This window comes from Peromyscus maniculatus, chromosome 17 (genome assembly GCF_049852395.1).
Source record: "Peromyscus maniculatus bairdii isolate BWxNUB_F1_BW_parent chromosome 17, HU_Pman_BW_mat_3.1, whole genome shotgun sequence".
NCBI lineage: Eukaryota > Metazoa > Chordata > Mammalia > Rodentia > Cricetidae > Peromyscus > Peromyscus maniculatus.
The window spans coordinates 47943229-47969615 of NC_134868.1; the positions used below are offsets into that span (position 1 = coordinate 47943229).

The window sequence follows — 26387 nt, forward strand, 5'->3', positions numbered from 1 at the left end:
ATTTCTCTTTGTCTTTAGTCTGCCATAACCTCCTTGAATGCATATCTAATAAGTATAAAAAGAAACACAAGTTTTATTAAGAGGGGACTTTGAAGGATAAATGAGAGATTTATTTGGTTTTTCTTTGCAAAAGTTTTTATTTACAAAGATAACAGTATCTTTCACCATTTTTTCTTCTCATGGGTTGACATCTGTGGTCTGTGCAGAGTCCTCCCCATGGGTTGACATCTGTGATCTGACTGTGCAGAGTCCTCCTCATGGGTTGACATCTGTGATCTGACTGTGCAGAGTCCTCCTCATGGGTTGACATCTGTGGTCTGTGCAGAGTCCTCCTCATGGGTTGACATCTGTGGTCTGTGCAGAGTCCTCCTCATGGGTTGACATCTGTGGTCTGACTGTGCAGAGTCCTCCTCATGGGTTGACATCTGTGCTCTGACTGTGCAGAGTCCTCCTCATGGGTTGACAGCTGTGCTCTGACTGTGCAGAGTCCTCCTAAGTGGACTTGCCACTTCCGGTCTTCATGACTGACCTCATGACAGATTATTTTTGAGATACAAATGTAGCACTAGTAAAACCCTTGGAAGAAGTTCTTTACTAATCCAGTTATGCCCCATCATAAATATGACATCCTTTCTGTAGCTACTGTTGAGCGGCTTTGTAGGAAAAAAAAAAGAAGCCATCTCCATGCATTCACACAAAACTTCGTATGTCTTACTACTGACTCACTTATAATGTCTAACTATGGCATCTCTTGCACACATCTGCCTTCCTGTTTGGACCTGACTCAGACACAAATACAGCATCAATCATATTTGACACTCCATGACTATTGCTTATTGGCCTTCAAAACGTTCAAGATTGAGTTAAATTTAAATTATTTTAACGTTTACAGTCAGATACCTTGACGTGCATCCGTGCTAATCAGGTGAAAACAGTAACAATGTTAAGCAATAAACATGATTCTGATTTGGGTTACCTTGTTAACCTTCATAGACTGTGAGAAAATCATGAATAATTAATGCTGGTCCTAACTTTCATGACCTATTTTAAATTTCAAAAATGTATGAAGGTGCCAGTCAGGAAGTCATGCATTTTAGGAGCAACAAAATAAAAGCCCCTGTGTATTATTTGCTGTCAACCATTAGGTGATTTTTTTTCAGTATATGAAAAACATCTGGCCTTATGAAATACTGAAATATTAAAATAAATTATATAACACAACCAGAGCAAATTCTTCAGTAAACGGAGGAGAGGCTCAATTTTTCTTGTTATAGTTAGCTACTGCAGCTATTTCTTAAGCTGTTTAGATGTTCAGTAAGAATTATTGCAGAAAAAAATTTAAATTTTATTGCGTATTTTCTATTCCCTTTTACAAAACGGGAAAGGTATTCATTCTCACTTCCCATGTAAATATTGCATGCAAAGACATGCAAGTCAAAATGTGCTCAGAAGAAAAACAGCTACTAGGTGGTTGGAGACACTGCTCATGTGTTAGGAGGGTACATAGCTCCTCCCGAGTCTGGCACTCATGTGGGTGGTTCCTGGGCATCCTCGGGCCTCTGCAGGGAAAGCGCTGACTCCTCTGGGCTCTGGTCCAGAGCTGCTGCAGGGGCCACACTGCTGGGGATTCCTGTTCCTGCTGGGCTCTGCCTCTCCTGCTTCCCAAGAGCCCAGGCACAGGGGCAGGGGCCCACAGGGGCCTCAGGGGCCCGCGAGCTACCACCGTTACACCAACTGCCGTCACTGTGGTAAAGCCAGCAGCCACACCATGCTGCCTTTGTTCCTGGTCCTCTCATGCCTGGGCCAACTGATCACTGCCGGCCAGGGTAAGTGAAGATGCTGCTGGGCAGGGGACCACTTGTCAACAGGCCACCCGCCTTGCGGGCTTCACACCCTTTGCTCTTGAAAGTTCAGAACAGGGCTAGTGAAGGTGCCCAGAGCCCAGCCCAGTTCCCAGGGTCTAGGGGTCCATCTCTGCCTGATGGTTGGAGGACTCTGACTCAGCCCAAAGACCACTGACCCTCATTTGCTGACTTTCAACAATCAGGAGAACATTCGCAGAGCGGGGGGGAGAGGAAGGTGGTTACGGAGAGGGAGGGAGCGAGATAGACAGAGGGCCCCACATGCCCCATGTGTTCTCTTGGCTAGAGAAGAGCTTAGCCAAGGCAGGGTACTCACGGCTGTGCTGGGGTGTACTTCCTGTGTCCCTCTCTGCAGACTCCGAAACACCACTTCTGCAGACCACAGTGCCACAGAAAATCGAGAACAGCATCAACAATACCAAGGTAGCAGACACGCACATAATTAAGAAACCGGATTTTCGGAAAATGACGGGTGTTTATTTGTATCCCACTTGTGGCCCACATCAGTGAATTCCTCTACAGCCTCTTTCAAATCCTGGTTATTCCTGGTTTAGTGAGCTAAAGACTGGTGGTCCCTGGGGCTTATGCAGGGTCGCTTGCCTCGGCCTGGGAGGAGGGGACTGGACCTTCCTGGACTGAGTCTACCTGGTTGATCGCAGTCCTCGGGGGAGGCTTTGCCCTGGAGGAGGTGGGAATGAGGGGGTGGGCTGGGGGGAAGGGGAGGGAGGCAGGAGGGGGGAGAACAAGGGAATCCGTGGCTGATATGTAGAACTGAATGGTATTGTAAAATTAAAATTAAAAAAAAAGGAAAAAAAAAACATATGGACTGAAAAAAAAAAAAAAAAAAAAAAGGACTGGTGGTCGGAGGGAGGGCAAATGTCTCCGTTTTCTTTGATTTTCCAAGTAGTGTATGAAGAGTGCCCAAGTGTTCTATGTGAGATTCAAGTGCTCTAACTTCCGGTCCCCACGCTGCCGTACATGGCTTACAGAACTCAGAGAAAACACACACACTAATTATATGTTCTTACACGTGAGACTACACTAAATTTTACCCTGTATCATGATTTTTAAACCGGCAGTATAAAAATCTCCAGGCCTGTAAATGCACACGTATGTAAATCCTTTGGAAAACGAAACAGTAAAGTATAAAAATTATAAAATTATTTTAAGCAATGCAGAGAGGTGTATAAAATGATCGTCCATCCATATAAGTCTGAGGTACTAGTTTTAACCCATTAAATATTTAGTCACATATATTTTTATGACTGTATGTGGCAATATTGTTTTTCTACTTCTCCATTGTTACCTGGTATATGTATAAAACTTCTGACCAGCAGATAGTCTTATGGGTCTTTTCCCCGAGTTGTTTCCACGGGACCAATGGGAAAGCAGTTAAAATTTTTTAGCAAAGTAGATCAGAATGTTTTCAGTGCTTTCCAAGTCAGACAATTGTTTTCTACAAAGTTAACACACTGATTTAATCAGCATCATTTCATAGTGTCTTCAAATCTTCCTACAATCTTTCTCCTTTTCTATTCTTTTTTTTTTTTTTGGTTTTTCGAGACAGGGTTTCTCTGTGTAGCTTTGCGCCTTTCCTGGAGCTCACTTGGTAGCCCAGGCTGGCCTCGAACTCACAGAGATCCGCCTAGCTCTGCCTCCCGAGTGCTGGGATTAAAGGCGTGCGCCACCACCGCCCGGCCTCCTTTTCTATTCTTAAACAGATATTTTAATTTAATATATAGCATGGATGTTTTCTTGTCTAGTTTTATAACTAGCCTCTTAGGATTTGACAATAGACAGTATTCAACATGCAAGTCAATCAAATTTCATAGATAGTATTCAATAAAATCTCACATTTCAAACCATGAACTGAGCATTTAAATGATATCTTTATTTAGTCTTTGAAAATTTCATAAATGTATATGATATATCTTGATCATGTCCAACCCCACTCCGTCACAGCTCCCTGGGGTCCCCACCTTTTCTTTAGGTTTTTAAGTTGATTTTCAAAAAAGATGTATGTATATTTTCTCTTCATCACTCTATAGCACACACATGTCTCATTTGCACCTGTGTGTGGGTTTCACTATAGTTCTCTCCATATCATTTTCTCAGGCTATAGAAACAGACATTATAAAATTCATTTTCCAATTGTTTATCTTTCAGTTTATAGGAATGAAAACATACCCTGTATAGTTTAATTGTGTCTATCAACCTTGCGAATAATGGCTGCTGCCATTTACAATGTGGGTATAATTCATGGCTTCTTTTGAGTGTCTGTGGTCCTGGTGTTAATGTGTAGTAGAAGACATTTGTATTTCATTTGTTCCCCCGTTAGGTCCAGTGATGACAGAAATAGGGTAAAGGTAACAGTATAGGTGATAGCAGTGATAGGTGAGAAAAATATAGCTTATAGTTTGGGGTCTTTTGTATGCTATTTTGCTAATTCATAGCAAAATGAGGAGGGAATTTGGAAGTGGGGAATTAAGCATAAATTGGAAAGGGTATCTATGTGTAAGAAGCATGAAAAACAGTAGAAACTATATTGTGGATCATTTCAATTTGGGGATATACAGGCTCTAATGCCTGGTCCTATAAAACATGTACATATATAAATCACATAAATCATAGCTTGTTACTTTTAAGGAGTTGACATTTCTAATAATGGTTTTCTCTCTCTCTCTCTGGACACTTTGCCGCAGGTCACTTACTTGGTCAGAATTGAGGGGAAAACATACACGTTCCATCTTGAAAAACAGTAAGTCAGTAAGAGCTCACTCTATCAAGCAGCTGTTTCCAGTCGCCCTTCTTCAGCCATTCCCTAAGCTGAGCAAAGACACCCCGGTTACTTGGCATGCTCTATCTTCTTTAAAATTCGTGTGGAACTGAGATTTTAAATCCAATAATCTATGTTCTAAGTTAATGATGTCTTAAGACGCACTCTGATAAATGAAAACTACTGAAGACCTTAAAGCATAACCATGCACACAGTCATGAAAGCCATAGTTGTTACCTGCCCGTGTGTGATTTTTGCACCTGCATACATTGTTTTGCGTAGTTACGGGATCTCAAGCATCTTACTTAGTACACTACACATGCCTTAGAAAATTGGAGACCAGGTGAGAAAAATAGCCCAGCCTAGGAAATCAGGCAGACCTTGTAAATACTAAAGTGCGGCTTACATTGCAAACACAGGCAAAACATGCCTAGGCCATGGCTTAGAGAGAGTGAACACTTGAGATATCAAAAGCAGTGAGCTGACATCAATTGTGTGGTCATGCGCTGCACAGGAGTAAGGCAGCATGCTCCCCTACAGCCGTACATAGTGAAGATCTAGGGTACACATCCCTCTCTGCTCCAGCACCAGCTCCCTCCCCCCCCCACTGCTCCAGCTTCCTCCCCCCACCGCTCCAGCCCCCTCCCCCCACCGCTCCAGCTCCCTCCCCCACTGCTCCAGCCCCCTCCCCCCACCGCTCCAGCCCCCTCCCCCCACCGCTCCAGCTCCCTCCCGCCACCGCTCCAGCCCCCTCCCCCCACCGCTCCAGCTCCCTCCCCCCACTGCTCCAGCCCCCTCCCCCCACCGCTCCAGCTCCCTCCCCCCACCGCTCCAGCCCCCTCCCCCCACCGCTCCAGCTCCCTCCCCCCACTGCTCCAGCCCCCTCCCCCCACCGCTCCAGCTCCCTCCCCCCATCGCTCCAGCTCCCTCCCCCCACCGCTCCAGCCCCCTCCCCCCACCGCTCCAGCTCCCTCCCCCCACTGCTCCAGCCCCCTCCCCCCACCGCTCCAGCTCCCTCCCCCCATCGCTCCAGCCCCCTCCCCCCACTGCTCCAGCCCCCTCCCCCTCACTACTCCAGCTCCCTCCCCCCACCGCTCCAGCCCCCTCCCCCCACTGCTCCAGCCCCCTCCCCCTCACTACTCCAGCTCCCTCCCCCCACCGCTCCAGCCCCCTCCCCCTTTCTACCTTATGTTCTCTGCTCAAGTGCTGCTGTTTCTTGATTATACATTCTGTTATGCTCAAATGGTATTGCCAACCCACAATTGTGTTTCTCCCATTTTGCTCCAATATATATATATATAGTTTTGACTCCCCCTTTCTCCCTTTATTCCGTGAGGATGCCAGTGGCATTAACCTTGTGTACAATCTTCCATCATGGTCTATATTTTGTCTTTATATAGAACTTACAGAAACATCTAAAAAGGTTTTTTTTCCTCACAAATGTGTACATTGTTTTGTAACTGTCTGTCCTTATTTGACAGTGTGCAGGGTGCACTTTCTTCATGTGGGTGTATATCTCATAACATTATTCCATATATGATTTTTAGTATAGAGTGTAATAGGTAATAAGGTCCTTTACAAAGATTATCTCGATGGATTCTGGAAATCATATTAACAATTAGGATCTTGCCTTGCTCAAATAGGCACTTTGTCTAAGACACATGGGAGATGAAGGTAGAATCTCGCTTTTGCTTTCTTCACTGCATCTGACTATGTATCCCACTCCACAGCTGTAATCAAAGTATGATGCCATATAGGCTCCTCTATGTCACACGTAATCTCAATGTTTCAAAACTCCAAAGCCATAAGTATACAATTGAATAGATGTGAATAGTATATATCACTGATGAAGAGCTCATAAGTCACATTTGTCACAATACGATGACTTTCTCCTCTTCACTCCCCTTTGAAACTCTGAAACTGTTATCAAGAGATGCACATCTTCTGCTCCCAGGCCTCTCAGCCCGACCCTGCACCTGAGTTTACTCCTGTCCCAGTGAGCAACATTGTGAGAAGGGGCCGACACCCATGCGGTAGTTAGGTATCTAATTAACATGAAAACGCGATACTTGTCAACTTTAAAAGAAGTGTTAGCTGATAGATTTGGAGGTTTCTGTGTATGGTTCCTCACTTAGCCCTGCGGCTTTTGGGTCTGTGGTTAGGTAGGACAGACACCATGGCAGTAAGCCCTTGGCATTTACCTCATATCTGGGAAGTAGAGAGGAGGATGAAGAGCCAAGGCCCCAAGGTCCTCTTCAGGGGCACAGGCTCCCAGGCATCTAGACCAATGCATGCAGGTCTGCCTTACTCGGTTTTTGTCAGCTTGACACAAATCTAGGCACACCTAGGGATAGGGAATCTGAATTGGGGTTTACTTCCCTCAGAGTGCTGGCTGATGTTTGAGGACCCAGCCCACTGTGGGTGGTACCACTCGTGAAAGCAGAGTAAGCCAGGGAGAGCAAGCCTGTAAGTACATCCATGATGCTCTCTGCCTCAGTGACTACCTCCAGGGTCCTGCTTGATTTCCTGCTCCGATATTCATTAATGACAGATAGTCATGTGGAAATAGAAGCCAAATCAACCCCTCTATTTTGGTCAGTGTTTTATCAAAGCAACAACAGCATCAGCAGCAACAAAGCCAAAGTAGGACAAGGCCCCACTTTCAAAAGACTCTACCATACTCCAGTAGCCCTAGGGACTGAAGGCTGGGCATTAGCACACGGTCTCTGGAGAGCACTGCAGACCCAAACAACCCAGTGAGTGCTCCGAACACCATGGAAAGCTTTCTCAGTAAGTTTAGATGGTTTTCATCTCATCCTGGGACCTACAAATTAAGTTGCTCATTTGTGACTGTGATACTTACTTTGGCCAAAGAGAAGCTGAATGACTCCGCAGAGGTTGTAAAGGGCTCTTGTGTCTGTTTTTATGCTAGTACCAGACTGTTTTTTTATTACTATAGCTCTGTGGTGTCACTTAAAGTCTGGGGGGGTGATACCTCCAGCAGGGTTTCGTTTGTTTGATTTCTAGTTGTTCAGGATTGTTTTGGCTATCCTGGGTCTTTGACTTTCCATATAAAATTTAAGATTTTTTTTTTCAATTTCAGTGAAAAATTGTGTTGAAATATATTGCATCTGTAAATTTCTTTTGGTAGAGTGATCATTTTCAGTATATTAATCCTACAAATCCATGAGCATGGAAGGTATTTCTATTTTCTGATATTATTTTAAATTTTTTTCATCAATGTCTTAAATTTCTGTTGTACAAGCCCTTCACTTCTTTGGTTAGATTTATTCAAAGATTTTTTTTTAGGGGGGAGGCTATTGTCAATGGTCTTGTTTCCCCGATTTATTCTTGGTGATGTTTGTTTATAGGAAGGCCACTGTTTTTTGTTGTTTTTGTTTGTTCATTTTTTTTTGCTCTGTGTGTGTGTGTGTGTGTGTGTGTGTGTGTGTGTGTGTGTGTTGATTTTGTATCCTGCTAAATGATAACTCTGTTTACCAGCTGTGGAGGTTTTCTGGTGGAATCCTTTTGGGTCTTTTATGTATACAATTATAGCATCTGAAAATAAAGTTGCTTTGATATCTTCCTTTCTAATTTTCACCCCCTTCATCTCATTCAGTAGTCCTAATTCTCTAGCTAGGAATACAAATACTATATTGAACACTGATGGAGAGAGTTGGCATCCTTGTCTTACACCTGCTTTTAGTGGGAATGTTTTGAGTTTTTCTCCATTGAGCAAGATGTTGCCTTGGTCTTGCTGTCAATTGTCTTTATTGCATAGAGATATGTCTCCTGTATCCCTAGAGTCCCCAGAACTTTTATCATGAAGAGAGGTTGTATTTTATTAAAGGCCTTCTTATGTTTAATAACATGATTTAGGTCTATTGATGTGGTGGTTTATGTCTATTAATTCATGTATGTTGAATCATCCTAGGATCTCTGTGATAAAAGCCAACTTGATCATAGTGGGCACTCTTGTGATGTATTCTTGAATTGGGTTTCCAAGTATTTTACTGAGAATTTTTGAATCCAGTTTCATCAGAGAAAGGCCCATAATTTTCTTTTTGTGTTGGATCTTTTGTCCATTTTGATAGTAGAGTAATATTGATTTCATAAAAATAATTCAGAAGTGTCCCGTTATTTTCTACTTTATGGAGTCATTTGAAGAGTATTGGCATTAGTTTTTTTTTTATTTTTTTTTAAGGTCTGGAAGAATTTTGCATTGAATCCATCTGGATCCAGGTTTTTGTTTTTGTTTTTGTTTTTATTTTTTTAATTTTTGGAGATTTTTAATTACTATTGTTATCTCATTGGATGTTATGGGGTTAGCTTTGGCAGGCTGTATATATCGAGAAATGCAAATATTACTTTTAGATTTCCAGTTTGCTATTGAAGCTCCAAGGGTACAATTGGTTAGCAAGGTACTTATAATTTAGATTTTTTAAAGTGTGTTCTTATGATTCTCTGAATTTCCTCAGTGTCATAATATCTCCCATTTCATCTTTAATTTTATTATCTGGATACTTTCTCTCTTTATTAAGGTTAAATTGGCCAAAGGTTTATCAATCTTGTTAATCTCTTCAAAGAACCAATTCTTCCTTTCATTAATTTTTTTTCATTTCTAGTTCATTAATTTCAAACCTGATTTTGATTATTTTTTTCCCACATGGTTTGGGGGTATTGCTTGTTTTTATATTTCCAAGGCCTTGAGGTGTAATCATTCCATTATGAAGGATCTCTCACATTTCTCGATGTAGACCTTTAGTGCTATAAACTTACTTGCCTGCCTCTGTGCTCCATTGATTTTAGAAAGTTGTGTTTTCATTTTCATTTACTCCTTTTAGGAACCTTAGACTTCCTTCTTGATTTCTTCCTTGACTCAACAATTCAGTAGTCCATTGTATAGTTTCCACGAGTTTGTATGTTTCTCTAGTTTCTGTTGCAGATGATGTCATCTCCATTTTCCTCTGTTTGTTAAAACTGGCTTTGTGTTCTACAGTGTGGTCAATTTTGGAGAAAGTTCTATTGGCTGCTTAGAAGAATGTATATTCTTTAGTGTCTGGGTGGAATGTTCTGTAGATGTCTGTTATGTTTGTCTGGCGAGGACCCTGACATAAGTCCATACTCCTAATGCTACCAAAAATACACTTTGGAGAAGAGACATCATCTTTAACAAATATGGCTGGTCAAATTGCATGACTACATGTAGAAGAATAAAACCAGAGTTTTATTTCTCAGCCTACAGGGAATTCAACTTCAAATGGCTTTAAGACTTCAATATAAGACCAAACTCATTGGCACAGGAAGGGCTTTCTGAACAGGATGTCAGTAGTTGGAAGCATTAAAACCAACAGTTAATGAATGAGACTCAATGAACCTAAAGTTTCTGTACAATGAAGAACACTGTCACTGCTGTGAAGAGGAAGCCTACAGAACGGGAAATACATATTTAACAGCTATCTATCTGAAGATTAGTAACCAGGATATATAAGAACTAGAAAAAATAAGCAAGCAAAATGCTAAACATCCAGGAAACAAACAGTTTAAAAATGGAGCATGGAACTAAACAGAGTTCTAAGAAATAAAATAGAACTAGGTATTAAGGATGCTGAGATGGTTTGTAATTTTATGAAAACCATCTGTTGCTGATTTATAATCCACCCATTCTACTCATTAGCAAATACTAAAGTTATCATATCATGCGATTTATTTGTGGTTAATACAAACTAAAATGGAGATGAGAAGATGTGGTTGTGAGCACCAGTTCACTATATAAAATTTGTCATAGCCCTATGCTGGTCCCTGGTTTTAGTTCTAAGGATTATCTTTAAGTTTAATGTATCTAATATACCATTAGAACATAAGCTAGATAATGAGAAGACAGTTCTATTTAATTTTCAGATATTTGGGTTTGTAAAATTTACACTGTAGTTTCATTATTCTGAAAGTTTTTGTTGTTAATGAACTAGTAAACCTATATAGTGTTATTAATGATATATATTATAATGAAATGCCATTATTTTGATTGAAATAGGTCATTTTTGCATCCACGTTTTATGGCATATTCGCATAGCAAGTTAGGAACATTGCAACTGGATTACTCTTTAATAAAGGTAAGTTTAGACTAATGCTGTGTAGATTTGGGGGCTTTTTTATGGGTGTGTATAGTGGTGTTTTCTCCCTTATATACCCATAGTTTTAAATTTAGAAATAGTGATGCAAACGTTTGTATAAAGATTATATATGTTCCTACACATGTATGGATTCACATGATATGTTACCTTTAGAAGTTGGTTTTTGCATTTTAAACTTATTTCTAATTAAAATATTATTATATTACTTGACCTCTTTCCATTCCCTCCCCAACCTCATGCCCCTTCCTTCCACCTGTGGTGACAATGGCAAGGTATAGTGGAGGAGCCTAGGCTGGTGGCAAAATCGCAATCCTCCTGCCTCCACTCTTAAGTGCTGGAGTTGCAGGTTTGTGTTTATCACAAGCAACTTAGATTCACTATTTTAAAAATATGCAGAAGGTGCTCCTGTTGGGGAAAAAAAGAAAGGCCTTCTAATCTACAGTGCTGTTGGTCAAACAGATCCCAAATCCAAATCCCCTGTGTAAACTGCTAGGAAAGCACACTGAATCCAATGACTGCTCTGGAAGACTGGAACCCCAAAATCACACTTATCTGCAAGTACGATTAAACCAGTTCTGAAGACATCAGAAGTCTGAGATGGAAAAGAAAAGGCAGGTCGAGGGGCAAGGCATCCCAAAAGCTTGGGAACGTTGTCTCACAGATCCTGAACAGTGGAGGAGACTGTGGGAATCACCACACAGAAATATGGTGGGAAAATGGTGAGAGGAGACTCCAAAAGCAGAGGGCACACAGATCAACCCAGGAGGAGGAATGGGTCGGGGAAATGAGGTGGCACCCATAGGCTCTTGGATTCGAACAATGGGCTATTTTATTGCATGAGGGATTCAAAAACAACCCTGAGGTTAAAGATCTTGGAACACCTTGCATACCACAGTATCGGAGCTGAAGGGGAGTTGACTAGATGTCTGCACTTTACAATTAATTAGTTGTACACATTAACATGGCCTAGTGTGGTATTTCAACCCCTGTATACCATGTGCAATGAACAACTCCAGCTTGCCTTTATCCGTTCTTTTTAGCCCTCCCCAGCTCCTAGCCACCACTGCTCTAGACTCAGGTTTACCTTTCTGGCTTCCACATATGACAGAGAATACATGGTACTTGTCTGAATGGGCTCAGCTTATTATTACCATTGGAATTATTGTTGTTGTTGAGGTTGTTAATGGAAGTAAGGTCCCCATTTCCATTCATCTTACTGAGAGTGATGAGATTTAAATTTTTTTAATGTCAATAATATTCCTCACTCCATGTGTGTGATATCATGGTTTGTTTCCATTCGTCAGCTGAAGAGAGACCTTGACTGATTCCATATTTTAGCTATTGTGAGCAGTATTTTCCCAACCATGGTGTGCGGGTAGGTGTCTTTAGATTGCTGGTTTCCTTTCTTCTGCGTGTATAACCAGAGTGGGGGTAGCTGGGTCTTGTGGTAGATCTTGCTTAGTTGTTTTTTATTGAACATGTTTTTTTTTTCATACAATATATTCTGATTATGGTTCCTTTCCCCCAGCTCCTCTCAGATCCCGCGCCGCCACCCCCCCCCCCCCCCCCCCGCGCCTCCTCTTTCTACATCCTCATCTGTTCTTATTCTCTCTCAGAAAACTGGCATCTAGCTGGGCGGTGGTGGTGCACTCCTTTAATCCCAGCACTCTGGAGGCAGACCCAGGTGGATCTCTGTGAGTTCGAGGCCATCCTGGTCTCCAAAGCGAGTTCCAGGAAAGGCACAAAGCTACACAGAGAAACCCTGTCTCAAAAAACCAAAAAAAAAAAAATAAAAAAATAAAAAAGAAAGAAAGAAAAAGAAAAAAAAGAAAACTGGCATCTAGAAAAAATAAAATTAAAAACAAACACACCAGAATTGGACAAAACAAACAAACAGAAAAAAAGGAGCCAAAGAAAAAGCATGAGAAACACATATAGATGCAGAAGCATACACATTCACCCGAACAGAAATCCATAAAAACACAAAACTGGAAACCACAAGGTATAAACAAAAGACCTGTAAGGTATATGTGTATTTTTAAAAAGCCCAGGCAAAGCATTATGAGTCCCCCAAATGGAGGGGGCATGCTCCTGCCATGGTCACCCTCAGGAATGGAGGGTTGAGTGTTGCATTGTCAAGGATAATGTTGACCATAGACTCATGCATACTTTTTTAAAGGGAAATTTATTCATTATATTATTGTGCATGCACACATGTACAGCAAATGCCTTCAGTTAGTCAGCCATTTTACCTGCCCTCAAACGAGACAGTTTTATAATTTGTATCATTTGAGTTTAAATCTGTACACTTAAGTGTTTATATGAAACCTAGGAATGTTCAGTAAATAATATTTTATTGGTTTTTTTGAGAATTTTGTATAACACCTTTTAATCATTTTTACCTCTACTCCTTCAGCTACTCCTAGCTCCAACCTTCTTCTCTATCCACCAACCTTTGTGTCCTCCTTATCATTTAAATCCATTAAGTCCAATTTGGGCTCCCCTTGGAGGCACAGCCTTTCCCTGTAGCTTGTGGTCAACTCACCAAATGCTACACTCTCAAAAACATCGACTCTCAGCCTTGCAGCGAATCCGTTGGCAGTAGCTCCTTGTCTCCATGCCTACCTCCCATCTCCAGGCTGCAGTCTGGTCTGACTCAAGCTTGTACAGGTCTTATGTAAGCTGTCATAACTGCTGTGAGTTCATGTGCGGCTGGCTTCTGGGTGTATGCTGCACGGGTTGTGTGAGGCTCACGGGACAGACTGGACAGTCTCTGGCTTTCCTCTCATTATCTGCTGACCTTGTGCTTCGCTGTCTTCCTTCTGTCTGAGTGACTGACTTTTGCCGTGTAGATGTTGGGTGACATCTTACAGGGGGGCACAGTCAAGAGATCCCTCAGAACTCTTTTTTCCTGTGGTTAATTGTGGATCAGGACCTAGATCACTCTCTACATCATTGGAAAGGGCTGTTGGTATCACTCGAGGGGCAGGTTGCTGCTCCTGTTGCTTAGCATGCAACATAGTGCAGATCTCCCTGTCTGGGCAAAGCCCTGTAGTGTGAGTGTACTGGACATCGTGCAGAAGGTGTATGTTGGACTTACATGGGCTCTAATGACTACCCTTGTGGCTAGATCCAGCCTGCTACTCTAATTGATGGGAATGGGGTTTAGGATGGGGTTGATGTCATGTTAAATGGAGAGCTATGCCTGGATGCTTTTAGTAAATAGACACATTTGAAGGAGTCAACAAGTTGGAAGTGAGGTGTCACAGCATTAAGAACCTGGAAATCACTACAATTTAGACTTAGGAGGAAGACAAATTCACTAAAGGGATTATTGTGGGAAAGTTTGGGTATCACTAACATTGACAAAGTCAATGAGGAAGAGCATTTGAACTATTGATGATTCATTATCTTTCTCATGAGATATTAAGGGAAAGCGAGGTGGACAAATGTCAGCTAAATGCTTATGGACTTGCAACATGGCTCTGTGTGTAAAGTGCCCCTGTGAAGCATGATAAACTGAGTTCCATCCCCGGGGCCCACGGGGTAGAAGGAGCAAATGACCTCTGAATGCTCACTGTGACAGGTGCACACAGACATGCAACATCAACGAACAAATACTTAAAAACCCTTTTTGCATAACCCAGAAAAATGGAATGAAATGTTCATGATTGAACTCAGCCAAATGTTATAGATCATAGGCTAGTGCGTACAAACTATGCTCTTAGACAACCTTGCTAAAAAAGGAAACGATACAGATAAATAGTATAAATAGTGGTCAAAAATCAAAGTTATAGCAAGAATATTCCAGAGAGAGGGGAATAATCATGGCACAGGAAGGTGCTGAGGAAACATGTGTGGGGAGATGGGGACGACGCTGGACATTGGACACAGAATGTAATGGCTAAATGTGGGCGTTTGCTATTGTCAGGAAGCGAGCATGGCCCCCAGGGCTTCAGCCATAACATTTTTTTCTGTCCCTTCTTAGAGCCATTGCTTCTATCAAGGACATGCTGCAGAGATCCCAGCATCGACTGTGACAGTCAGCACTTGCTCAGGTCTCAGGTACCATTCTGGAAGCGCGAACTAAGATTGTATGTCAACCTTCAGCTTCACCATCTTCTGTGAGACTAGAATGAGGCAATAATAATAACAATAACAATAACAGTAATAATAATACAGACTTATAGAGTGTGGGGGCCCTGTTAATACAGCTCCTTTATTCCAGTCTCTTTTCTCTTGCCCTCTCATGTACTTTTGGTGGGGGGGCTTCTTTGTATTTTGCCACCATAAAACTTAAGCAGGAAAAGCTCCTATGAGCAGGGAGAGAATTCACATTTTCTAGCCACATCAGACCACAGGTATTCTTAAATGCCATAATGGAGGGAAGATAGATATATCGTTGGGTTTGAAACGGAATCCGAGACTGAATGATGCTTGGAGATTAGATAAAAAAATTTTTTTTAAAATTTCCTATCCATTTTACATACCAACCACAGTTCCTCCTCCTCTCCACTACCCCCCTCCTCCACCTCCACCCTGACCCACTCCCCATCCCCTCCTCCAAAAGGGTAAGGCCTCCCATGGGGAGTCAGCAAAGCCTGGTACATTCAATTGAGGCAGGTCCAAGCCCCTTCCCCCTCTGCATTAAGGCTGAGCAAGGTGTCCCACCACAGGGAATGGGCCCCCAAAAGCCCACTCATGCACCAGGTCCTGGTCCCACTGCCAGGGTCCCCTCAAACAGACCAAGCTACACAACTGTCTCCCACAAGCAGAGGGCCTCGTTTGGTCCTGTGCAGACTCCATAGGTGTCGGTCTAGAGTTGGTGAGCGGCATGCACTGATCTTATTTCGCAGTGTACTTTCACTCTGTTTCTGACATAAATACATACATATATGTAGGTTTAAATTGAAAAGTATATAACTACAGCTATGTTGTCTTTACATTTAAATTTACATAAAGAATTATGGAGAATACTTTTAGTGTGACTTCTCAGTGGGAAGCCTATACTAATCGTATTTTCCTTCCTTTATATGTTCAGGGGCTTGTTGCAGTTAGAAAACATCACTTATGGAATCGAGCCATTACAATCTTCAGCTACCTTTGAACACATAATTTATCAAATAAAGAACAATAAAATTGATTATTCCCCCTTAAAAGAAAACTTAAATCTCCAGCATGAGAGTCAGTCCTACCGAATTCTTGTAAAACCAGAGGTGAGTTGGGCCTTCATCTGTACTACTTACTTTGAAATTTTGAGACTGTGTACATTGGGAAAACAAAGTTAAATTGTTGTATGGTAATTCTTTTAAGATATCATTGGTTTACTCAGATAGTCTTTAGGAAATAACAAGTGGACATGATTAATTTTTTAAAACAAATCATCAAACTTGTTATGATAGCTTGTTTAGTTATTATATGCCAAGTTTGTATAGATACACATAGTTGCTATTTATATGAATATGCATACCATTAACATAATTGGTCCTGGATTTACTTACTGATACTTTCTATTTTCTTAGTCAATATATTTGTTTTGTAAAAAAAAAAAAAAGCATTACTTTGCTACAAATGTTGTAAGTAAAATGAGTCATGACAATAACTAGAAACCATCTCAAACCTCCCCATCTAAAGATGGTGTGTTTGCTCTCATACACCTCACCATAACTGTACAGTCATAAATGTCTAGATTTTTTTTAAAGGAAAAATCATCTAACAATGGCTATTTTACATTTTTCTGGTTAATATGATTTCATGTTTTGTTTATTTTGCATTTATTACTTTCTAAATTAAATAATATTGTCAAGTAAATCTACTAAAATACTCAATAGATGAGTGTATAAGGAAAAATGAAAATAAGAATGGATGAAAATATTCTGTTCTGCAGCCTGGTGCTGCTGTGGGATGCACTGCTCTTATTCTGCAGCTTTCACTGTTTCTGACATAAATAGATAAATATATATTGGTTTAAACTGAAAAGTATATGCTTTATACAACTATGTCAGTTTTACACTTAAATTTTCCCTATAATTAGTAAATTAATCTGATGAATATAGAAAAAAATTAAGAATCAACTTTTCTTATAAATAATTTCAGCCAATAGCAGGCACTCTTCTGGAGAGACTTTTGATATGTATCTTAATGTTTCCCTTTACAGTGTTTGCTCAACTTCACATTTGATCATCAGTGGCTAAATAAGTTCATTTTTTTTTCAAGATAGGGTTTCTCTATGTAAGTTTGGTGCTTACCTGAAATTGGGCCAGCCTGGTCTACAGAGCAAGATCCAGGACAGGCACCAAAAACTACACAGAAACCCTGTCTTGAAAAACCAAACCAAACCAACCACCCAAACAAACAAACAAAAACCCTGGGTGTTTGCTAGTCGAATTAAACTGCCACCCCCGTCTCAACTTTTACATGCTTGTTTGCTGGATACACTAGTCATTAATGGATGGCCAGAGCCACACCCAAGCAGTAGCTCATTCTTCATGTCAATATAGGTGGGCCAAGAAGACTCCAGAGTTGGGAAATAGGGTACTGAGTGTCTTTGAGTCAGAATGACATTGCTTCACTTGGAGTAAATTGGATTGCACTCCATCGCACAAGAGAAGACCTTGTCAAATCAGTTGAAGGCTGAAAAGAAGAAAACTTAACCTCATACAGAGTAGTCTTTGGATCCAACTGGAACCTCAATGTCATGTCTTTCTGGGTAGGCAGCTGAGAGCTCTGGAACTGGAAGAGTTCCAGGTTTCTGGATTCCTCTCTAGACATTGGACTAACTGACTTCTTTGATCACAGAAGCCAACTCCATACATATATGTGCATATATATATATATGCATATTTCATGTCATCAAATATTAAATGTTTACTGAAATAAATAAGCCTTGTTACAAAAAATGTTCAGGAAGCCACAAATCAAATCAGTAATAAGATATAATATGGCTAATATATTTCCTTTTTTAAATAAATAATGAGTAATTCCATACCATCTTATCTTCAATGGAATACATTCAGCAAAGGTAGAAAAACTCATTAAAATGAAGCACCTTTAAAACAGCCAAGGTCAGGCCTGGTGTGGTGGCTCACACCCTTAATCCCCGCACTCCAGAGGCAGAAGCAAGTGGATCTCTGTAAAACAGCCAAGGTTTCTTCCCAGTCAAATTGTCATCAGAGCATTTAACTTTAAAGACTCCCAAGACTAGAGAATGTCTCTATCGTCCACGTTACTAAAATAAGTACAGTAAACGGTACTAAATCAGTATTCTTAACAGACATATGTGTACCTGATCGAAGGTTTTATTATATTGACATTTTTATTGTTTCACAGAAAGGTTCAAATGTGTCACTGATGAAAAGGACGCTGAGTGTGAAGGTCATCGTGGATAAAGCCATGGTAGGAATGACCTGTCTTCCTGAGATCTTTGTTTTGTAGAGAGTGAGGATTGTGAATATGAAACTTAAATCCCCCCCCACCCCCAATGTTAGCTTTGTTCTGTGGGATGGGTGTTTTGCCTGCCTTGTGTGCAGTATGTGCATGCAGTACTCCCAGAGTCCAGCAGAGGGAGGCAGATCCACTGGGACTGGAGTTAGAGATGGCTGGGAGCTGCCGTGTGAATTTTGAGGATTTGATTTGGATTCAGGACCTACATGCTCTTGACTGCTGAGTTGTCTTTCTAGTCTACTTTTCACTGTTTAATACAAACTTTTTTTTACTCTGTTCAAGTGTCAGTCATGATGACACGTGCCAGTAATCCCAGCATTTAGGAGGGTGCGACAGAAAGACTGCATTTCCTACCACTCCGGGTACCATAAGACCTTGTTCAAAAGATAAACACCTTCCTTTCCTCCGTTCAAAAAGTGTGCCAGAGCATGGCAGTGCACAACGACATGTCATCACTTGTCCTTATACTGGCACGAGGGTATTGGAGCAATGGCCTGTGATTCTGTATGCACAGGTTCTAAGGCCCTCTGACTTTAGCAGAGAGATTAGCCGGTGTGCCTGAATTCTTCCTGAGACTAGATCTCATTTCCATTATACCGGAAGTTAATTCATTAAATACTACATTGGATCACATTTCCAAAGGTCTACTTGATCTGAGCTTGTTTTGTGTGTCATAGTTACCTGGCGCCTTGAGTGGAAGCTCCACGGTCTAAAGATGAAATGGCCGTTCATTAGCCCCCCAGGCACTCTGCACTGTCCTCTCCAGAAAGTATTTGCCCACTGCCTTTCTTCCCACGGGGCTAATCTTATTTCACATCCAGCACTGACTTTCTTTCTCAGCTCGTCACTCTCTGGTTCCTAGCATCCAGCCCCATGGGTTTCTTCATGGAGTCATGCTAGTCTCATGGTGTGGATTCATTCCACAACCTTCTGCCTCACCACACTGGACTCTCACTTAGCCAGCCATTTTGATTTTGTCTTAGTTAATGTTAACATGTGCCGTCTCCAAAATAAATGATTTTAGTTAAAACTCTAGTTTCTATTTTTCTTGTATTGAAAATATATTTTTTTTTCTTAGAATACAGTTTGATTACAATTTCCCCTTCCCCAACTCTTCCAAGGTCCTCCCCTGCTCCCCTCCTGTCCAAATCCACACCTTTTCAGTCTCTCCTTGAAAACAAGCAGGCATCTAAAGAATAATTATAAATCAAGTATGATTTTAAAAAAAAACCACAAAAATCAGAATAGAATAAAACAGAAGAAAAAAAGCTAACACAACCCCACAAGAAACATATATAGACCCAGAAACACACACAGTGCCACACATAGAGATCCTATAAAAACCCCAAACTGGAAGCCATAATATATCCAAAGAACTTATGATATTAAAAAAAAAGAAAAAAAAAGAAAAAAAATGCCCTGACATATATTATGAGATAAAGAACCTTCAAAGATGCTGTTGAGTTCATTTTGTGTTGGCCATCTACTGCTGGGCATGGGGCTTAGCCTTAAGGGTGGTTTGTATACACAGTAAGACTCCATTGGAGAAAACTAATTTTCCATTTGCAAAGGGTTACCAATTGGAGACAGCTTCGGGGTGAAGGATGGGGACATGTGTCCACTTCTCTCAGCACTGGGACCCCATCTGGGGCAGATCCGTGCAGGCTCGGTACATGCTGCCTCAATCTCTGAGAGTTCGTATGTGCATCGGTCCTGCTGTGTTTAGAAGGCCTTGTTTCCTTGGCATCCTCCATCCCCTCTGGCTCTTATACTCTTTCTGCCTCCCCTAGCCCTGAGGGAAGGGATTTGATGGAGACATCCCATTTAGGGTTGAGTCTTTCCCTCCCTGCACATCGTCCATTCATAAGTCTGCACATCGTCCATTCATAAGTCTCTGTATTGGTTCCCACCTGCTGCGATCAGACTGTATCTCCCGTTCCGTATGAAACAGCCCTGTTCAAAGCATTCCATTAAGCACCATTACCAGGTGTGCATTGCTCACTTTCCCCTGAGCTTGGGGAAGTGTCTGCTGCCTTTCCTCACCTGAAATTGTCTTAGCCTTTCAGTGTTGGGCATTTTCACCTTTCCAACAGTTTTGGGTTTGGGAGAGGAAAAAAAAATTAAACAATCCAACTTTCAGAAAGTTGTAACAAGAAAACGTCACAGAGCAGCCTTGTTCCCGTGGCCTGTGTCACCGCCACAGGGTCTTCTGTCGTCATCTGGGCAGTCTCTGTTTGAATCTGAAAGCAAGTTCTCAATGGCACCAGGGGCAGGTGACGTTAAAATCTATGCACAACAACACAGCAGCATCCCCGTCTCTGTACAGCTGAGCGCTCTGTTGCATGATATCCACACAGTTGATCTTAGGAAGACTGTGTGCTCTATCTAAAGAGCTATGGCTGAACATGGCTCAGTTGGTATATTTGTGCATAGTCTGTCTTTGCTACTCACAAGTTCTTTTGTGTGCATATTACATCTAACGTTTGCCTTGGTGGTCCATACCATATATGTCTCCACTGTTAATTTGCTTGCTACTAAAAAGTAATCATGTAAATTAAATTAATACACAAGCCTAGACAATATTTGCAGGCAGTATTCTGATTATTATTTCCTTAAGTGACGGTATACGCTGGTAGTTAGTTGTGCACTATTGGACTCTGTTGAGAAAGGGTGCTCTGTAGCTGGGATGTATGCTGAGTCTCTTTGATTGGAGTGAAGACTTATGATAGAAAAGTGAATGTGGTCTTAGTGCGTCAGCGACTGGACTCCTTGATTCTGCCCTTATAGTGCATCCGGTCTTCATTTTTGTGCCTGTAAAGAGGAAGTGAATCACAGCTACCCTTTGAATAGTCTCAATTAATAGTCTCATTAAGACCCTAGGGTTAGGTGTAAAGCACAGTAAGGACAATGATTAGAAGAAGTTTACAGACACGGAGGATTAACTGAACATCAATTTGAACACATTTTTACTTTGTTTCCTCAGTTGAGTGCGGCATCATTTTAACTTTTATATTTGACACTATTAACGAGTGATCGTTTAATCAGTTACACTAGTAATTGAGAAACCACCTTGTCTTTCAGTTTGGCCATATGGGCTCTGAGATGGGAGTTGCAGTTCAGAAAGTTGTCCATATCTTCGGTCTCATTAACACCGTGAGTACTTCCGTTTTTGTTGAAGAGACTAACGTTAACCCACTAACACGGTTTGCGTGCGTGTTCCCCCCAGCACTTTGATCTGTGAGTTGGGTTACCTCCTCAAAGCAATAAGTTGAATGTAATCCCCGACTGAAGGTGTGTCCCCTTTCCAGATGTTTTCCCAGCTGAAGATGACTGTGATGTTAACATCTTTAGAGATCTGGTCAGACCAAAATAAGATAGAAACAGACGGAGATGCTGATGAAGTTCTGCAAAGGTTTCTGCGGTGGAAACAAAAGCAAGCATCCGGAAGAGCCCAGGATATCACGTACTTACTCCTGTGAGTGCCTTGTCTGCACCGAGGGGGACTTGCACACTTATTTCACATCAGCTGCTGAAGTTGTGTTTGTGTAATTGTGCCGGCGTAAGCAAAACGTAAAGCTCTGATCACATCATCAAAGGCAGTCCCCCCCCAGACCCCGTCCGTCACCCCATTTCACTTCAGCACTAAGGTGTGTTATGAAAAGCAGCAGGGTGAACACGGGCCTCTGTGTTTATAAAGACCTCACTGGGGAATGGTTATACCATGGTGTTAACACGATGAATGCAATAATTGCCCATGTCGTTGGTTTGAAAGGTAAATAACTGAAATGGACCGGCCACTTGCCCGCACCTGTGGTTACTATTCTCCAGTGTTTCTATAGTGACCCAAGATGTAGTTTTTAGCCACTTGCTCTGTGGCTTTCAAGAGTCTTTATGTGGGTTTTAGCATTACTCACTCATGTAATCATTTTACATGTTACTCTAAGAAGTTCATTCATGAAGATTTTAAGAGATATAAAAGGAACCACATGCCTTCTCTCGCTTCCTATTAGGTTCAAGACCAGGGTTGGGTATGTGAAGGCAACAGTAGTGGACTAATTTCTGCACACCACCTCTTTTTTATTGGTGCACCTCTCTCTCTCTCCCTCTCCTCTGGTCCAACACCATGTACAATTTTAAGATTTGTTCAGTACATGAAAAGCTTGACAATAGATGACTCTGGTCTTCAGATGTCAGCATCAATATCCATCTAGTGATGGGGATCCTGAGAAACAGGATGGAAATACTACGCTCCTCTAGGTTTTGGATTGTGTATCATAGAACCTTAAGCATCATTTTTAACTTAAATTCCTATGAAGTATGGAGGACATAATGATGTGTGTTTCTACTACTTAATGAATGGTTGTTAGCATAAAGCATATTGTGCAATGAATACCATGTTTTAAAGATGCAGAACTTTCAGAGATCCATTGTTTAAATGTTCTTTCTAGCAATGTTTTGAAACAAGTGCACTGACGTAAAATTTTAATTTAGGTATAAGGACTATCCTGATTACGTGGGAGCAACATATCACGGCATGGTCTGCAACCCAAAGTTTACAGCAGGAATCGCTCTGGTATGCCCTCTATTGTCCCTGAATGAAAAGACACAGGATGTATTTATTGTATACTTTTCGTGAATTTTTCTAACAGTTTTTTTTTTTAGGCTTTTAATATTATAATTTATAAAAGACCTAGTTTGCTGAGGAACCCCCATGGTACTGGACTAGGCCCTCTGGATAAGTGAAACAGTTGTTTAGCTTGAATTGCTTAGGGGGCCCCCAGGCAGTGGGACCGGGACCCATCCCTAGTGCATGAGCCAGCTACTTAGAACCTAGGGCCTATGGAGATACACTTTCCACAGCCTTGGTGCAGGGAGGAGGGGTTTGGACCTGCCTTAACTGAATGTACCAGGCTCTGCTGACTCCCCACGGGAGATCTTGCCTTGGAGGAGGTGGGAATGGGAGGGTGGATTGGGGGGGAAGGCTGGGGGGGTGAGAGGAGGGAAGACAGGGGAATCTGAGGTTGATATGTGAAATGAATAGAAAATCTCTTAATTAAAAAAAAAAGAGTTGGTTTGGTTTCCGGGAAAACACACCAAATTTGCAATTTTAACGAGTCTGTGATGTTAACTGTATTTACCTTAGTGTGAAATAAGTCTCAAGATATATTCACCTTTTAAAAATAAGCCTCCACATCAATCAAGCAACCCATCCCCTGTCCCAAGTGATGCTCATTCTATGTTCTGTTTCTGTTGTTTTAATAACTTTGGGGTTTACATGTAAGTGGGATGGTTCAGCACATGTCTTTCTAGGACAGAGTTCTTGCAAGCAGTACAATGTACTTAAGGTTCCATCTCTGCCATAGCGCACACAAGATTTCCTTTAAAGTGACCGAGTTAATTACCTATTCTCTCAACAGATCTTCTTTTATTTCCCTGCCTTTGTTGATATGCGCCCTGTTGCACTGCACATGATAGGGCAGACATCTCTTTGAGGTCCTAATATGGGTCAGTCTAGGTGTATACCCGTGTTGTTGTTTGTTTTTGCTCTTTCTGGGGGGCCCAATCACCCAGCTCCCAAATAAATTCACACATGGAGGCTTATGTGAATGCCCAGCCTTAGCCTGGCTGAGTTTCTCGCCAGCTTTCCTTATCTTAAATTATCCCGTCCATCTTTTGCCTCTGAGCTTTTCCCATTCTTTTACTTCCGTAGATCTCACTCTTACTCTGTGGCTTGCTGGTTGTGTAGCTGGGTGGCTGGCCTCGAACTCACAGAGATCCTCCTGGCTATGCCTCCTCAGTGCAGGGATCATAGGCGTGCGCCACTACCACCCGGCTGACTCTGACTCTCTGGCCTGCTTGGTTGGGTGACTGCCCTTGGAGTCTTTCTCTTCTCTGGCTCCTTCTCCTCTTCACTCCTCTATCTTCCCTTTGTTTCTCCCAGTTTTCTCCTTCTATTTATCCTCTCTGCCTGCCAGCCCCGCCTATCCTTTCTCCTGCCTTGCTATTGGCCGTTCAGCTCTTCATTAGACCATCAGGTGTTTTAGGCAGGCACAGTAACGCAGCTTCACAGAGTTAAACAAATGCAACATAAACAAAAGCAACACACTTACTACTACATACCCAGAAGTCAGCTTGCTGAATTATGTATCGGTCTTGTTATTAATATTTTGTGGGACTATAATATTGGTTTTGATAGAGGCTATACCAGTCTATAATAGTGTCACCAACACACAATTAGCTGCAGAGTCAATCAAACTTACTTTGTTTTAGTTAATAGAGACAGGCCTATGTGCATGATGTTATATCTTCTCCTTGCTTTTTAGATTGTGTTTTTGCCATCGCAAATGATGCAGTACCAGTTCATATACTTGATAGACTTTAGCACGTATTACCAGAGAAATAGCTATTCAAGTATTTGACTTATTTTTTTAAGTAAGTTAATGCTTTGCTGTTGGGTTGTAGGCATTCTCTACATCCTGGATGTTAATCCTTTGTCAGACATGTGGTCTGTAAATGTTTTTTCCCCCTATTCCTGGGTGTGTTTGTCTTTACTTTGGTTTTATCATGACGTTGAAACAGGGACGTTTGAGAGAGCGGCAGATTCTTCTTTGCCCGTGTTCGCCTTTGCCCCCATCCTTGGGGGGGGATGATGGTGTGGGCGTCCTGAATCGTTTCCCTGTTTTCTTCTGTTTAATAGTTGTGAGTCTCTCACTTAGGTCTTGAATTTGTTTTCAGCTAGTTTTTAGATAGAGTAAATATAAGGATCCGAGTGAATGAATGCTCTTTTTCATGTAGCTGTTCTGATTTTAATCCACACCTTTATTGGGGATTTGAATTCATTGATATTCAAAATAGTTTGTGGTAGGGAAAGATTTCACACTGCCATTTTTATTTGTTTATTTATATGGACTTTTTCCTGTCTTCCTTGGGGCTGCACACTCTATAGAATCTAGATGTTTTGACCTCTCCTGTCCTCAATCCCTCTCTTGTGTGTGTCCTTAACTCTTGGAGGTTCCCTTTGATTCTCTTTCATTACATGTATATTCCATAGATTTCTTTTGTTTACCATTTCACTTGGCTAAAATATTAAATTTAAGTCAATTATAAAGTAATTATAAGAAAATTTTTGTTTACATTTTTAAAATTTTCCTCAGACAATTTCTAAAGTAAAAACTGATTGCCAATTAACTCTTTGTGATCTAAATTTTTCCTAATTGTTGTCTCAAAAAATAGTCACTAAAATTATTCTACTTCCCTAAATGTCTTTATGCTTGTTTGAATTGTATTTAATAATATGCCATAAATTTAAGGTTTTATGTAGCAATCTTAATTTTCCTACATGTCAGCTCAATTGGACTAAAAGATTATTGCTTAAAAAAGAATATCACAATTTGATCCTTTTTTTTTTTTTTACCTTTACAGTCTTAAAAGTTTTGCTATTCCATTTTCTTGAATTTGCATTGTAGTTTAGGTACCATTATCGGAAAAAAGCCTGACAAAAACAAACAGGAAGAATGGGGTGAAAGAGGAGGGAGGAGGAGGAGGGGGAAGGGGGGAGGTGTGGGGAGGAGGGGAAGGAGGAGGAGGAGGAGAAGAAGAAGAACTGACTCAATAATTTTGTTCTTTTTGTCTCTCTAGCACCCGAAGACGTTAACCGTGGAGGGCTTTGCTGTTGTTCTGTCCCAGCTGCTTGGAATTAACCTGGGGTTAGCCTATGACGACGTCTACAACTGCTTCTGCCCAGGAAGTGTGTGCATAATGAATCCTTCGGCAATGTAAGGTGCTTTTCCAGATCAGATCTCTGTAGACACTTAGGAAATCCTTGTATGTTCAGACATACACTTCTTCGTCACCGTCTAACTTGACCAAGAACAGTTTAAATGAATGCCCGAGCAATTATGGACGAGAATGAGCTCAGGGCAGTAGAGAACACACACTTCCCAGTTCTTTTTTTTTTTTTTTTTTTTTTTTTTTTAAAGACTTATTTATTTATTATGTATACAGAAGAGGGTGCCAGATCTCTTTACAGATGGTTGTGAGCCACCATGTGGGTGCTGGGAATTGAACTCAGAACCTCTGGAAGAGCAGTCGGTGCTCTTAACCTCTGAGCCATCTCTCCAGCCCCACACTTCCCAGTTCTTAACAGTCGTAGCCTTGTCCATATGCTTCTGT

General features: G+C 41.4%; 1 protein-coding gene across 3 annotated transcripts in view; it reads left to right on the forward strand.

Annotated features, from left to right (window-relative positions):
- Nucleotides 1-97: 97 nt before the first annotated feature.
- The window catches only part of LOC102917459 (A disintegrin and metallopeptidase domain 3-like), a 53554-nt gene continuing 27264 nt past the window's right edge, over nucleotides 98-26387 (forward strand). For 2 of the 3 annotated variants that reach the window (XR_013045386.1, XM_016001535.2), the window contains exons 1-11: nucleotides 98-1826; nucleotides 2218-2285; nucleotides 4565-4620; nucleotides 10673-10751; nucleotides 14761-14837; nucleotides 15814-15988; nucleotides 18102-18167; nucleotides 21297-21368; nucleotides 21524-21690; nucleotides 22707-22788; nucleotides 25854-25990. Coding sequence is in view for 2 of the 3 variants with exons in the window: in XM_016001535.2 (XP_015857021.1) it covers nucleotides 1529-1826; nucleotides 2218-2285; nucleotides 4565-4620; nucleotides 10673-10751; nucleotides 14761-14837; nucleotides 15814-15988; nucleotides 18102-18167; nucleotides 21297-21368; nucleotides 21524-21690; nucleotides 22707-22788; nucleotides 25854-25990 (1277 nt within the window). In the remaining variant the exon portion in view is untranslated. The remainder of the gene's footprint in view (nucleotides 1827-2217; nucleotides 2286-4564; nucleotides 4621-10672; nucleotides 10752-14760; nucleotides 14838-15813; nucleotides 15989-18101; nucleotides 18168-21296; nucleotides 21369-21523; nucleotides 21691-22706; nucleotides 22789-25853; nucleotides 25991-26387) is intronic. The other variant, XM_076553610.1, reaches the window with a different exon arrangement.